General features: G+C 46.0%; 1 protein-coding gene across 1 annotated transcript; it reads right to left on the minus strand.

The window, feature by feature from the left end:
* Positions 1 to 7040: 7040 nt before the first annotated feature.
* Positions 7041 to 13611, minus strand: LGALSL (galectin like). The gene is made up of 5 exons (XM_027711707.2): positions 13207 to 13611; positions 12991 to 13062; positions 12738 to 12826; positions 12115 to 12292; positions 7041 to 9419 (listed from the first exon to the last, which is right to left on the minus strand). The coding sequence occupies exons 1-5, from the start codon at positions 13237 to 13239 to the stop codon at positions 9276 to 9278; spliced, it is 516 nt and encodes a 171-aa protein (XP_027567508.1). The 5' UTR covers positions 13240 to 13611; the 3' UTR covers positions 7041 to 9275.
* Between the last annotated feature and the right edge of the window lie 261 nt (positions 13612 to 13872).

The following is a 13872-nucleotide window of genomic DNA, read 5'->3' on the forward strand; positions in this document are numbered from 1 at the left end:
CTTCCCTTTCAGACTGACCAATGTGAGCCACAAATCCCTCAGAGGACACTCTTCGAGGTAAAACTGCTGTGCTTGCAGTTGTTGAATTTCGGAGCTGTGCATTCCTGCCCTTTCCTCCTACCCCAAACAGTGAAATGTTTGCTGGCACTGTCCAGGAATTCGTCTGTTGGCATTTTAATATGCATGTGTATGATCATCCAATTGCCACAGTTACACTGTGGGAATCTTGTTTCTAAAAATACACCAATCTCTGCTGCTCTCCAACACTAGCACGAGATAATGTATCATGTTCCCTAGCTGCCAGTGACACACAGAAAGAAGGTAATCAATACAGCTGGTATACTGCATAAAGACAACAACAACAATTATAATTACAACTAATTTCCCTTTCACTTTAAAACATCATCTTCTAGCCTGCATTATCACAGCTCCAGCTGTACAATGCATTAAGACAATCACGTGCTTTCTTTTGCTAAATGGAATCCTGTTATTTTGCCTAAGAGCATCTTCTGAATAACTCAAAGAGGTAAGGTTTATTATGGGAACCTTTAACCAGTTCCTATTCTTAGGTGCTCAGTTGCTATCAATCAATGTACTTCCACCAAAATTGAGAGAGATCAGCCTGTTTTCATCACTCAGGTTGTGATTGCTGTATTTTGTCTAGGGAAACATGTGCACATCATCTTTTGAATTCAAGGTGCAGCAAACTCCCTGCCAAGAAACCTGGTCTTGTTCCAGCTTCTCTTCTGCATTATTTAAATGGCAATCGAAGGCACTGTGAGTCAGTGGAAGCTGCAAAAAAAATTGACAGGATGCCATTCATTTTTACTATTATAAAAAAAATCATATTTTGGAAGGATTTTGCATTACAAAGAGTCCTTCTGATCCCAGAGGAGCTACTCAGTGTGTAGCATTACTCAACCTTACCATTGTATATTCTGTCCCAAAATAACATGTCTGCCTGGTGAGCAAAGGAGGGGGCTTGGGAGTCTGAACTTCAGTGTTGTAGCCAAAAGTCACAGTGATGAGACATTGTGTGCCAATCAGTGCATTCCAAATTACAGCACTGATTACTGAGAAGTGGTTGTTGCATCTCTGTTCTTCCCTCTCCCTGCTTGTAGGATAACAGCAGTAATAAGAGAAATGGCAAGGTCCATTCATGAATTAACATGAATTTTAAATTATGTCAATGCTTTGAAGTTCTTCAGTGAGCAGCACTAAATAAGGTATACCTTGGTTGGTGTCTGTAGAAGACACATAAAGGTCTGAAGACACAGAAGAGTTCCTCTGACGTTCCTCCATCACTGGTTCTCTCAGGGAGAGGACTGGCTACTCCTGAGAAAAGGAAGTGGAAATGGAGGGGAATGGATGTGGAAGCTGTGTTCTGCCTCCATGTAATAATCCAGAGCTGCTCCCACCTTTGCCCCTCAGAGTCTGTTTAATACCCACTGTAGCTCATTATATCTTTCATCCAAAAATAGGGTTTAAAAGGAACTTCCCTATCCTTGCTGAAGCCTTTGTACTTTTAAATTAAAATATTTTGTTTTCCCCTGGAGATTGTAGCGAAACTGTTGCTTTCCTGAGAATGTTTCTTCTGCCTAGAGCCACATTTTGTTCTTAGTACTGGTTTGTATCTCTTCTAGACAGCCATTATCTGTCCCATTGAACAGAAAATTTCTTAGAGAGCAGCGATGAAAGAATCCTCTTTGCCTCTTGGAGCACGCAGTGCTGGAGCTGCTACTGGAGCTTGTCATACATTACAATACTGTCAGCACTGGCTTTTTGCCCATCAAAGGGGTTTTTGGAGCCAGGCAAAGGCAGAGCCACTGAACAGTGTCAGAAACCTCCAACATCTTCATCCATGCTTGGCCACAGAATGGAGCTTTGCTTCTCTGCTCAATAGAAGCAACACCTGCCCGTGACCTCTGGGCACCCAGGGAGCATGGCTCTGCTGTTAGTGTCAGATTGCTTAGCTCTGAAATCCTCCTCTTTGCTGCTTAGATTTACTGTTCAGCTTCAGTGAAATTTTTCTAATTAACCAGGCTTTTGTTCCAGCCTCTCGGAGTCACAGGGAAGCCCTGTTCTGCCAACCAGCAGTCAGCATAGCTCCGGTTTGCTGTCACTCCTGACTGCTGGGGGAGACTAGCACGTCTCCTTCTGCCGAAGAGAGCTGCTGAAAGACACCTCCATGTCAGGGTCTTTCACAGAATGACCCCTCCTGGCATAGCCCTGGTCTAGCAAGACAGCAGTAAGGAAACTGAAGCCTCAAAACCCGAACAGGATGAGAAATGTGTAGCTTTCAGAGAATGCTGGAGCCAATGTGATGTTTCAGAGCCAGCCTCTATTCTTAGACGAGTGATGAAAGTCATAATTTAAAAATAAGATCCAGTGCAGTGCTAGCAAAGAGCCATATTCGCGGTATTCCTGTGAGTAAATCACTCGACATGAATTGGCTTGGCTTGAAGCTCAGAAACACTCCACCGAAATAAAGGCCAGCTGCGAGGCGTCCATAGTACTGCTCCGAACGGGAGAGAAGTACACATGGCACTTGCCACATCAGGTGCTTTGCCTTTCCCCCCAACTCATGCCTGTAGTTTACTCAGTATTACAGGTCAAATGAGAGCTTTCCAAGGGCCTCTGTAGGAGTTAGCCCATGCAAGAGGTGAAATTTGATGTATCTATTCCCTCTTCTGAAAATCCCTCCCAGGCACTTCGGCTGCTGTGGTTCTGCTGCCTGATGGGGAATAAATGCTGCTTTTATATCACTGACAACCATTTCTATTTTGCATCAAGGTTACCAAATGCTGTGTTTTATCTCAGAATCTCTAGATGTTCCCTCTTAGAGTCATGTGTAGCAAACAAAGGCCCAATCTCAGGCTGGCTTTGAGCAGGGATGGCCACAGATTGATGCTCATGGGTTAGAGGTAGGATGAACTTCATGTGGAGCATCTGAATCACAGTCATTTTATTGGGAGAAAAAACACAGAACTAGCTGTATTCAAATCCTGTTCATCTGTTGCTTTAGTGCTGTTTGAATTTTGAGGTTTCCCACAGAAACCTCACTTGTTTTTTACAGCCATGACTGGATGGAGGGCATAATCCTTTCCCACTTGGGTCATACAGAATTTTTCCAGTAACTTTAACTGAAAGAAGCTGAGACCTTATAGTTTCCTCTTGTGTTTAATCAGGCCAATGTGAACTTTAGTTAAGATGATGCCAACAAGTAAAACACTGGATCTCATAATAATGTGCACCTGGAGCTGATTTGGTGGTTTTACTCACCACGTAACACTCGCCTATGAATCCAGTCCCACCAGAGTGAGCTGGAACACGTGTGAGTTAAACTGCTGTTTTAACCTGTGCAAAATGATCAGTGACCTGTTCTCACGGCCTGGCTGTGAGGTCTGAGTCGTGCCTGTTAATTCCTGAGGCTTACACTGCCCAGTGATGTCAGCAGGAGTCTTGTAAGAGTCAGCAAGATGTTCTTTCCTCTAATGAAGTTATTTGATTATTCTGTACAGTGCATCTAAGCTGTAAAGCAGTTTTACACAGGCTGCTACCAAAGCTGCACTTCCCATTCTAAAGTTTCACACTACAGTTTTATGAGGGAAAGAGTTACCTACATCTGGAAAACAGTTAGAAGATAAAAAAAGCCAGAAGTTAGAGAAGTCAAGAGGGTATGTAATGAGCATTAATAGTTCAGACAGAAGACAGAACAACCTACTGAAGATTTCATGTTTTATTGTTATTAAAAGTTCATTATGAAATCAGCACGACACATAAAAATAGATCTGTGGTGAATGGTACATATTACTGTTATTGCCCGGTCAGTTTGTGCACAATCTCACTTTGTAAAATCAGAAGGTAATGAAAACAAGACATTTCATCAGGGAACTGTGAAACCAGTGTTTCTGCAGCAGAGAGAGGCCGTGCTTCCTGTTGACTCTACCCAATGTATAATGCAGTCAGAAATAGTCCTCTATTCATACTTAAAAATAAACTCAGTTTTAGAGTATGCCCCAGCTGAAAATAACCGGAGAGTGAGAGCTAGAAATAACCCTTTTCTTAGGGACCTATTTCCATGAAAGTCAAAGGGATTTTTGACATGGATTTCAAAAGCAGCAGGACGTGGTTATTTGTTGAGAGACAGATGGAAAGACCTAGCAACAGGAACTAGGGAGGACCTGTGGCAGAGTAGGAGTTTATTATTTAGATCTTGCACATGCTGCTGAATCTCCTTGTTCTAGTAATTGTCTATGTTCATAACAGCAGTGATTGCTGGGAGGAGCTGGGAGGGTGTATCAAAGCCAGATAGGGCGTCTGCAGCTCATTTTTTCTCCCTGTTTGGGTTGGCCTTGGTTCTAACCCCACACACCATTCACTGCAAAGTGACTTTCACCTGTACACTTTCTGATCCATGTGATAAAATCAGAACAATACCCACGATTAGAAAAAACCCTCACCAGGTCTCTTACTGTTCCTAGACTGGTGTAAGCTTTTCTTCTGAACTTCTGTGCTTATCACAGTGAGTATTTGGGGCTGCCTTCAGCCTGATTCTTGTGCCTTATACTGTCATATTAATTCCAGGGGTGCTGGGAGGTTGTTAACTGGCTCAGCAGAGTTGGGGTTCTGCAGTTTTCTGCCTGGAAAGGTCTCTGTAACCAGCCTCTGAAGAAAACAGTGCTGGAGTTTTCTGTGGGGCATACTTGTGGACAGGAGGCAAAATGAGCCCCACGTCAGATAAATGCCTCTCTTATATCAGACAAGTAGGAACACAAATCCATTCATGCCTTCCAAGCTCATAAGCAATGCTGGCTTTTTGCCATGTGTCCTGGCAGGGGGTTGCAGAAGGTGGCAAATAAAAATGTGGCAAAAGCCCATCCCTGGGAAGCTGTCCTGCATCTCCTGTCTGGCTCTGAAATGCCCACCAATGCCCTCTGAACTCCTGCTCTGTTAGGGCTAAAGCATGTCATGCTACCCCAACCTCACCACCAAGCTGAAGAGCGCTGTGGCTACTCTGGTCTTGTTTCCTCCACGGTGAATAGTTTGAAATCCAAAGATAAAAATCTCAGTGCTGCTCCCTACGTGAAAATCTCTGGGCTTCAGTCTCAGCCTCACAGCAGGAGAGTGACAAGGGTGGAAAGCTGGCACAGCAGAATGGTGAATCAGGCTCTCCCTTTGGTTTCCAGGCTGTTTACTCAAAGCAGCCCTTGAGAAAGGTGCAAGGCCTCAAGCAGATGTCACATTCAACCGGTTTAGCAATATTATGCCTATTTGTGCTCAAACTAGTCAAGGAGGGGAGGGAGAATATAATATGTTAGTGCAAGTTCTCATAGACAACACATGAATATTTAGTACAAAATGTTCTTACAAGGTGGGGCAAACATTTCTAATTGTGACACAAAAAGAAGGTATTTTGTAACATTTTTAACAACTTGCCTGTGAAAAAGCGTTTATGTGAAATATGTTTAGACACAGACTACCTCACATGACACTGAAATATTTCAAGGCTCTGAGTAGGCAATAACCTAGTTTTGGTTTCTCTAAAATCAAATCAGCTTTATCACAGCCAATCCCAAGCAAAATTAAATAATTTGGTTGTGGTTTTTTTGCTTTGGTTGTTTTTTCGTGGTTTTTTTTTTTTTTGTTTGTTTTTTTTTTTTTTTTTGTTTTTTTTTTTTTGTTTTTTTAGTTTTTCCTCTTTGGAAAAAATAAAGCTATGCTAAGTTGAATGATTCCACTGCACATGGATTTTACCCATTCAAGGCTTTTTTAATTTCAGAATCAACTTCCTCATTCAGAGGAAATCGCAGAAATATTCAGCTAATAAATTTTAGCATAAGGTTTCAAAAGTTGTTTTACACACTCCTTAAGTCCTGAAGATTTGCAGCTTCCAAGAAGCTCACAGACTACTTGTCTCTACTGAAAAACCTGGTGCAATTTGGAAATAGTCTTTATTTCTATTAGGACCTTATATTCAAAATGAAGATCTGAATCATCCCTAAGCTGTGGAGACCTAAAAATTCAGATATAAATTTTGCAGCACAGTCTCCCACCTTAAACATTTGAAATTGGCTCAAGGTCCAACTGAGCAGAAACAGTTAAGGCCTCTGTTTTCTCTGACTTACACTGCACATACAAGTGTTCTGCAGTTGCTTCTTAACATGATTGGGCAGTGTAAGCCAAGCACCTGTGGAAACAGCCCTTGGTGACATAGACATCATCCTTCTTTCACCTGCCATTGCCTGGTAGTGCCCAAGAGCACAAGAAAAATAAAAAGGCTTCCAAGCAGGTGACAGATAGATAGATAGATGTGGAAGCCTTAACTGTGACTTTCTGCCCTTTCCTGAGCTCTCAGCCAAACCACAACCCGGCAGCAGAGGGTTCACAGCCCTTCTTGCCTTGAAGCCTGGCTCAGAAACCACAACGGGGCAGGATCAGGTGGTGGGTGCCGTGGTTGGTGAAGTTATGCAAAGGCAAAACCAGAAACAGGGTAAAAAAACCAAACATTTTCCCCAGACAGAAAACTCCTGGAGCGGGAACAAATGGGAGTGCCCAGCCCAGCAGCTGGGAGGAGGAGCAAGGCGGGATCAGCAGGCCCTTGCTCCCACCAGAGATGGCACTGACAGGTGGTGCACCGAGTTCACCTCAGCATCCCTGGGGGAGGCACTGCGCTGTGCCGAGACTGCGCGGGAGAGCAGAAGTGCGAGGGCTGTGAAAATTCAAGGCAGCCAAATTGCTTTTCCTGGGATACAGCAAAGGCATGGAAGGGGAAATCTCTATTGGTGTGCTGTCAGGGAGATTCCCTTTGGGTTTGAGCTACTGCAGGGTAGACATGCTACTTACTCTCTCCTGCCTCCTACTTCTGGCCTCAGGCACTGGCCCTGCATCAGCAAACCTGGCTTTAGATATCCGGTTGGGAGAAAGCACTAGGCACAGAGGGTGCTAAATTTCTCTCCAAACATCTTCTGCCTGCATCAGCTTTGGAAGCATAGACCATTTCCAAGCTGGAGAAAAATCCAAAACACCTCATGTAGAAGCACCTTTCCCTTGGATTTTTATTATCATAATTTTTAAGAATATATTTTGTACCGAAACACTGTCAGCGTTTTTTATACAATGGAAAATGACACAGTCATCATGTAAAAGAGTAAAAACAGAGCAAGACAGGAACATTTCAATTCAATCTGGAGTACAAATAGAATCTGATGTAAAGCTTAAAAGCCACACATCAGATAAAAAAGTCACCTGGAAAACAACAAGTTCTCTCTTAATTTGGAAGTAGGAAGAAAAGTCAGGGAGTGTCAAATGTTAAGGCTAAAAATTAAATTTTTAACTTGTATTTTATAGGTGGCAGCCTGATTCTTATTTTGTCTGGAGCAGCAGCAACAACCCCTCAGCTTTACAAAGAGATTTGCACTTGCATGAAATAAGAATCAGGCTTCTATGCTCAGAGGACTCTGATTGACCTCAACAGGCTTTGGACTAGAGCCACAGTTGGAATTTCAGCTTGCAGTCTAAGGCTTCTTAACTGCAGGCCAAATTAGCACAAAATGAGGCTTTGCATTGGCATTCTACCCTTAACTTTGGATATTCCAGTTCTGGTGGCTTTAAACCACAGTTTTATTGCAGGTTAAACACAGTTCTGTTTGTGAGATTCTCCTCTCTTTTTTTTTTTTTTAATACTGTGCTACAAAGGATGTTTTTTATAGTCTGTGTTTTAGTCCCTATATTATGTGTTTCAAAATTGCCTAAACATATGTTTATATCACGATTATAACTACTCAGAAAGACCCACTACAGACCATTGTGAGCAGCCAGGGAAAAAAGTGTATTTAGTCCTAAAGAAGTCAAGAAAGTGGCTGTGTTCATTTATAGTGTAGCGCAATGACTGTGTTTATACACCTATACCTACTATTTTAAAAGCTACTTGAAAAGTTATTATTCATGTGCAGTAGCTGATTTTCAAGCATTAATAACTTGGCTGTCTAGACAAGTTTTAATTGTCATATCAAAGGCCGAATATGTTCTCAAACAAGTGTAAAGAATCTCCCATCTCCCTTGGAAAGAGCCTGGTTCTCTTTCTGAACTAAGAGATTGCCAAATTTAACTTTTTCTCAGGTTATAAAAGCACAGTTAAACCTACAAATTTGGTTTTTAAGTTTTTAAAATGGATCGACTTCAACTCAGACCCATCCTGTGCAGCAAAGTTAGTAAGCCCTGAAAAACAGATCCTCGTGAATATGCGGAGTTCCCCCCACCAGCTACCATGCCCACGTTTTCCCAGGGCCTAGAGGGCTCCACTAAAACGTAACTAAATGTTCAGTAGGAAACATGTTTTTTTTCAAGAACGATATGTAAAGTTTACCCAAAGAACCTCAGACATTTTGTACATTCAAAATGTTTACACGTTGCCGTTCTTAACCGCCAGTAAGATTGTTCATTTTTTTACTAATAATACATACAATGAGTATAAATAAATAAACTACAGAGAAGCTTTAAAAATTGTATTAACAATACGTTGTGCAAAAACTCATAACGACCTACATTCTATGCAAATACCCTGACTAAAATACACAGGCTGTGTCCACACACCCTCAGTCAGTTTTTGCACAGCCTTTGGGCCAAACCAGCAGCTGGGAGCAATCAGCAGAACTCCACTGCAAGCTGTGGAGGCAATGCTGATTTACACCAGCAGAACAGCAGGCCCCAAGGTGTGTGCAAAAATACCATAGAAATCAGTGGGAATTGTGCTTGACTAAGGACTAGACAGTTTGATTGTACCCCATTAAAGTGAGTGGGAGTTTTGCCATTGATTTCCATGGAACCAGGCTCAGGCCCCGGGTAAGGACGTCAGCACGTGGCCCTATGTTGTGCTACACTACTCCACTTCAGTGCAGAAACAATATTTGCAAAAGAAAAACTCGTTTTTGTTGTCACTACTGTTCAGTAACCGGTTTTAGCGCTGCATTTCAGAAACTGCATTTCTGTGAGATTTGAAACAAAGACTGCAAGTCTTTCTGAATCCATTCCAATTTGATTATCCAGCACAGGTGGGCTATTTTGATCCAAGAAAAACGGCTCAATGTCTATTAACCAACAGTGCTCTTCATTAGGATAAAAAACAGCCCAATTCATCGGCACAGGAGTGAAGAACTGCATGCGGAAAAGGAACAGGGCAGCCTTCCTACCATAGCTGTGTCCGGAGCTGGCTGTCACTGCTCCAAACGGACGATGGCACCTGAGCTGGTTTGGAATCTGCAGTCCTAACAAGCTCAGCCCAGTTTTGTAAGCTGAAGATCTCCATTTATCTTTATTGTGTCAATTGCTGACAGTGTTTCAATACGGTGGTAAAAATCAAAGAGCTGATGTCCATCCACAAATATTCTAAAACGGGGATGCTCGCAAAGTATCTCAACCTGTAAAAGATAAATTGTTAAAGCACGTTGTTCGCAGCGTAACTGGAAAGTTATTTCACGGCACACAAAAAGCACTTTAAGTAGTGTTAGTGAAGTTACACACTGTGCTACTAATGTGCCACACAACAGCCAGGGCTGAGACCGGTTTTCCCCCTTGACACCAGTTACACTGTGATGGATCTGCTCTTACTGCCCAGGGACATTAATCCAATCTCACGCTGTCGTAGCAGTAAGCACACCGGAACCCAGTCCCACTGGCTACTGGGAGGTTTCGCCTCTTGGAATAAAGCCAGAAACAGACTCAAACCACTAATCACAGGAGGAAGAAATTGTATCTCCAACCCAAACCTTGCATTCCTTGCTACTTTTTTTTTTCTTTTTCCTTTTTTTTTTTCCCTGCAGAATAAGGCGGCAGTTCCCTCTGCAATGCTTTCCACACTACTGTTAATTTACTGGAAGGGAGCGAATATGGAGCAGGGAGATAGGTTTGTCTTTCCCTCCCACATACACAGAGCTCCTGCATAACCAAAAAGCCTTCACTCCTGTGGCTGCAGACAGCCCAGGACTCCCTGTTGGACTGGACTCCATCCTGGGGCTGCAGTGAAGGCAATGCAGTGCAGGATTGCTTGAATTCAGCTGGGCAGTTTGCACGAGGCACAAACCAGATCAGGGAGGGACACAGCTCATCCCTCCTCCTGAGAGACCTGCAGAAATGCTCTGGAAAAGCAATAAAGCCTGGAGCTGAACAAGCTTGGACAAGTTGGGAGACTCCTGACGTTAGGGGTGGCTTGAGATGGTGTCCCGTTGTTAAGCTCTGCTGGAGCTGCCCCAGCAGGAAGCAGGGACACGAGGGCACAGAACATGCACTTCTCGTGCAGGCCTTTGGAGACCTCCAGGTCTGGACAGGCTAAGGAGAAAATCTGCAGGAGAGCCACATGCAAATCCTGGGTCATTTCAAGAGGTTGTCCAGAGTGAAGTGCTGCTTCCAGGCACTTGACTCCGCTGCTATTACAGCACATAAAAATGCGAAGGGGGTGACAAACTGCCTGAGCCAAAGCCCAGCTGATGTGGAACACGTCGCACTGGGAGAAGTGGCAGCTGACAGTCCAGGAGAGCTTAAACTCCTGGACACCTGGTAGTGCACCAAGCACCAGGGAAGGGCCCGTGCTGCCACGTAGCTCCTGTGTCACTGCGGCAGGCGCAGCCAGCCCGAGGCCTTGTTATGTAAAAGATATGGTTACCCTCAACCCTGCTCACAGTCCGCTTCTCCAGATCACCCGGGGCCAAGCCGGAATGATAATTGGACTGGGCCACAAGTAATTGGCAAGAACACTTAATAGTCTAATTTATTCACTGAGAGGGAGACCATCAAAGGTACAAAGTCAGTTGGGAGCCTAAATTCCATTTGGGAAAAAAAGAGAAAAGAAAAAAAGAAAAGGGGGGAAAGAACAACTCCCTATCTACAGTATCTCACAGTAAACGTGCAATACTGCTGTCCTCCAACATCAACTGCCATTAGTGGGACACTCACAAAACACGCTCTGCGTAATTTGTCTGGCTCGTCTGAGGGCCCAGCACCACCCAGTGCAGCAGGCAGTGGAACCCTCTCAGCTGGAGCAGGACCCAGCCTCCAAGTCTTTTCAAGTGCATTTCCCACACCACCAAAGGGTGTTGCCAGTTCTGATGGGAGAGTTTGTAGAAGCAAGTAGAGCGCAACCAATTTGCAGCAAAACCAGTCACAAACACCCTCTTAAAGCCCAAGCATCTGGGGAGATGGTGAGCTTTTGGGGCTGGGGGAGATTATCTTGGGGGCAAGAAGGATTAAGAGAGTTTGGCAGCTGGTCAGAGCACTGGCATTTAGCAGAGGGGCTAGTGAGGTTTTGCAAGAGGGGTGGGGAGGAAGAGGAGGAAGGTTTTTCTGGGTCAGCTGCATGGAAAAGGCATGCAGCCTTTTTTCCTCAATGTAGTGAAGCAGCCCTCTGCAGCCACATACTTTGTTAGTCCTGATTTGCAAAGACATCTTCACGTAACCATAAACACTACAGATGGGAATCTGCTTCTAGGTCAACCCAGTCCATCCACAGTGCCACAGTATTTCTCAGAACACCATTTTCAAGTGACTACAGACTTAAATTTGATGGGAGGTTTAATCCCAGGGTTCAGGAAAGAATACCACTATTGCTTAGCTGTTTAATCTGCTAACACGAAGAGCTACGGTCAACCTCTACAGAACATCCCTGGAGACAAAGGATGAACATGATCCTTATTAGCCGCACTAAACTGTAAACACTATGTCCATTAAAAAAACCATCAAAACATACAGCAGTCCCACAGAGTATTTACATTCTCCAGTAATAACTTGTAATGCACTAATAACATAGAGGTACTTTTTAATATATAGCTATAAAACTAAGCTCAGGAAGTTGGACTTCATCACACAGTATTACAACCTCCGACTTGTCATAGCACCCAGGTGAGGTGTTCACAGCCCCATCCGAACTGCCTGCAGCTGCACGTAGCAGCAGGATCCCTGCACAACTTTTGATGGATACAAACAAACCAGCAACTGGTGTCTCAACAGGAGCAGCGCGGGCTACACTGTGATTTCAAGAAAGCCAAGTCAGGTCCTGCTGCAACTCAGATCAAATGACACTTTATCGGATACAGTGTAAGCCGCTGTCATCCTGGTACTCACCCTAAAAGGCTGGTCCGGTATAAATGGAAAGTAAGGAATAGACGACTGCTCTTCCCCCCATTCTCCAGCTACACAAGAGTTTCTGACAAACTGTCTGTCTGTAAACACAGCTTTCAGTTCTATGGCTACATCCGCAGGAGGATCTTCTGACTCCCCGCAAGTCAGACTGATGCCAAAGCTGCAACACAAACAGAACGGCTCTCGTTCAGCCAGAAAAAAACCAAATAAGCCCCAAATGCCGCCCAGGTTCATTTCTCAGCTTATCAAAGCCATTGGTATAGCGGCACAAGGGGGATGACAGCTCAGCTAGTTCAGAGAAACCCTGAAAGCTCAGCAGTGACAGGAACATGGTTATGGCATAGATATATATATATGTCTGTGTGTGCATGGTGTTGTACATATATGTGTACATATATGCATATATATATGCTCTATATGCTCCTTTACTCCCAAGTGAAAACGGGATCCCTTGAAGAAATGCCCCCTCTATGGGTCAAAGGAGAAATCAGCATGCTATATTTAAAATGATAAAAATAATCCTTTCCAGAAAGCAGGGATCCGTGTGTATGTGTACGTGCGTGTGGCCGCTCCCCCATCTCCCCCTGGCCGGGCCCAGGTGTTACCTCTCGGGGTTGAGGTCCACTATGCCCATAACTAAGATCTTCTTTCCCGGCCTCATTCCTCCTTTGATGTGCCCACAGAAGGGGACGATCTGGAAAGGACAGGGGGAAGGTGGCGAGGGTCAGCTCGGCATCAGCAGCGGCCGCCTTTTTGCAGCCGGGGCGGAGGAGAGGGGGGGAGTAAAGGTGTTAAAAAAAATAAAATACCGCCCACCTCCCCCCCCCAAAAGAAAGAAACCAAATAAAGGTGATTTACCAAGCGAGGGAAGTACACATCAGCTTGCACCGGGGATCCCAGGGAGTTGTTTAAATGCCCGTCCTCTATTTTCTGCAGGTAGAAAGGAGAGCGCTGAGGCAGGGCCAGGCGCAGCCCCCCCGCCCCCGCCCCGCTCCGCAGGTGCCCTGCCCGGCCCCCCCGGCCCCGTCCCGGTGCCGGTCCCGGTGCCCGGGCGGGGGGCGAAGCCGCACTCACCAGCGCGTCCCGCTCGGCCACGGTCCCCGCCATCTTGTGGAAGCGGCGGCGGCGGCGCTGGGGACAGGGCGGAGGGCGGGGGAGAGGGAGGGAGGGATGGAGGGAGGGAGGGGGGCTCTGTGGCAGCCTCGGCGGCGGAGGGGCAGCGGCGGAGCCCGAGCGGAGCCGGTGCAGAAGTAGGAAGGCGAGGAGGAGGAGGAGGAAGAAGAGGAGGAGGAGGAGGGGAGGTGGCAGGCTGGCTCTGCCTCGCCCGGCGGGGAGCCCAGCCCTTGGCCCGAGGGGGAGCCGGGCAGGGCGGGGCGGGGGCCGCTGCCGCTTCCTCCGCTCCGCAGCTCCGCGGCGGGGCCCGGCCCTCGGGCAGCGGGGGGACCCCGGGCCCGCTGCTGCGGTGGGGGGACGGCGGTGGGCCCGGCCTGGCGGGGTCCGGGACCCTCACCTGGCACCTGCAGGTGATGGATGCCCGGAGAGCGGCCACAGGAGCCCCACGCCCCTCATGTCAGGGAGCACCTTTATGTCTGAGCTTGGACACCTCGGCTAAGGCGAGGTGTCCTGGATGACTCCCCTTCTCCAGGGGTGGCTCGGCCGCTCCGAAATGAACCCCCACCCCGCTCCCCTCCGTGCCCCACGGCGAGGACCCTCAGGGGGCCGATACCCCGAGCGGGGTCG

This window comes from Pipra filicauda, unplaced genomic scaffold (assembly GCF_003945595.2).
Source record: "Pipra filicauda isolate LSUMZ 115617 unplaced genomic scaffold, ASM394559v2 scaffold109_size3271384_pilon, whole genome shotgun sequence".
In the NCBI taxonomy this organism is placed as follows: Eukaryota; Metazoa; Chordata; class Aves; order Passeriformes; family Pipridae; genus Pipra; species Pipra filicauda.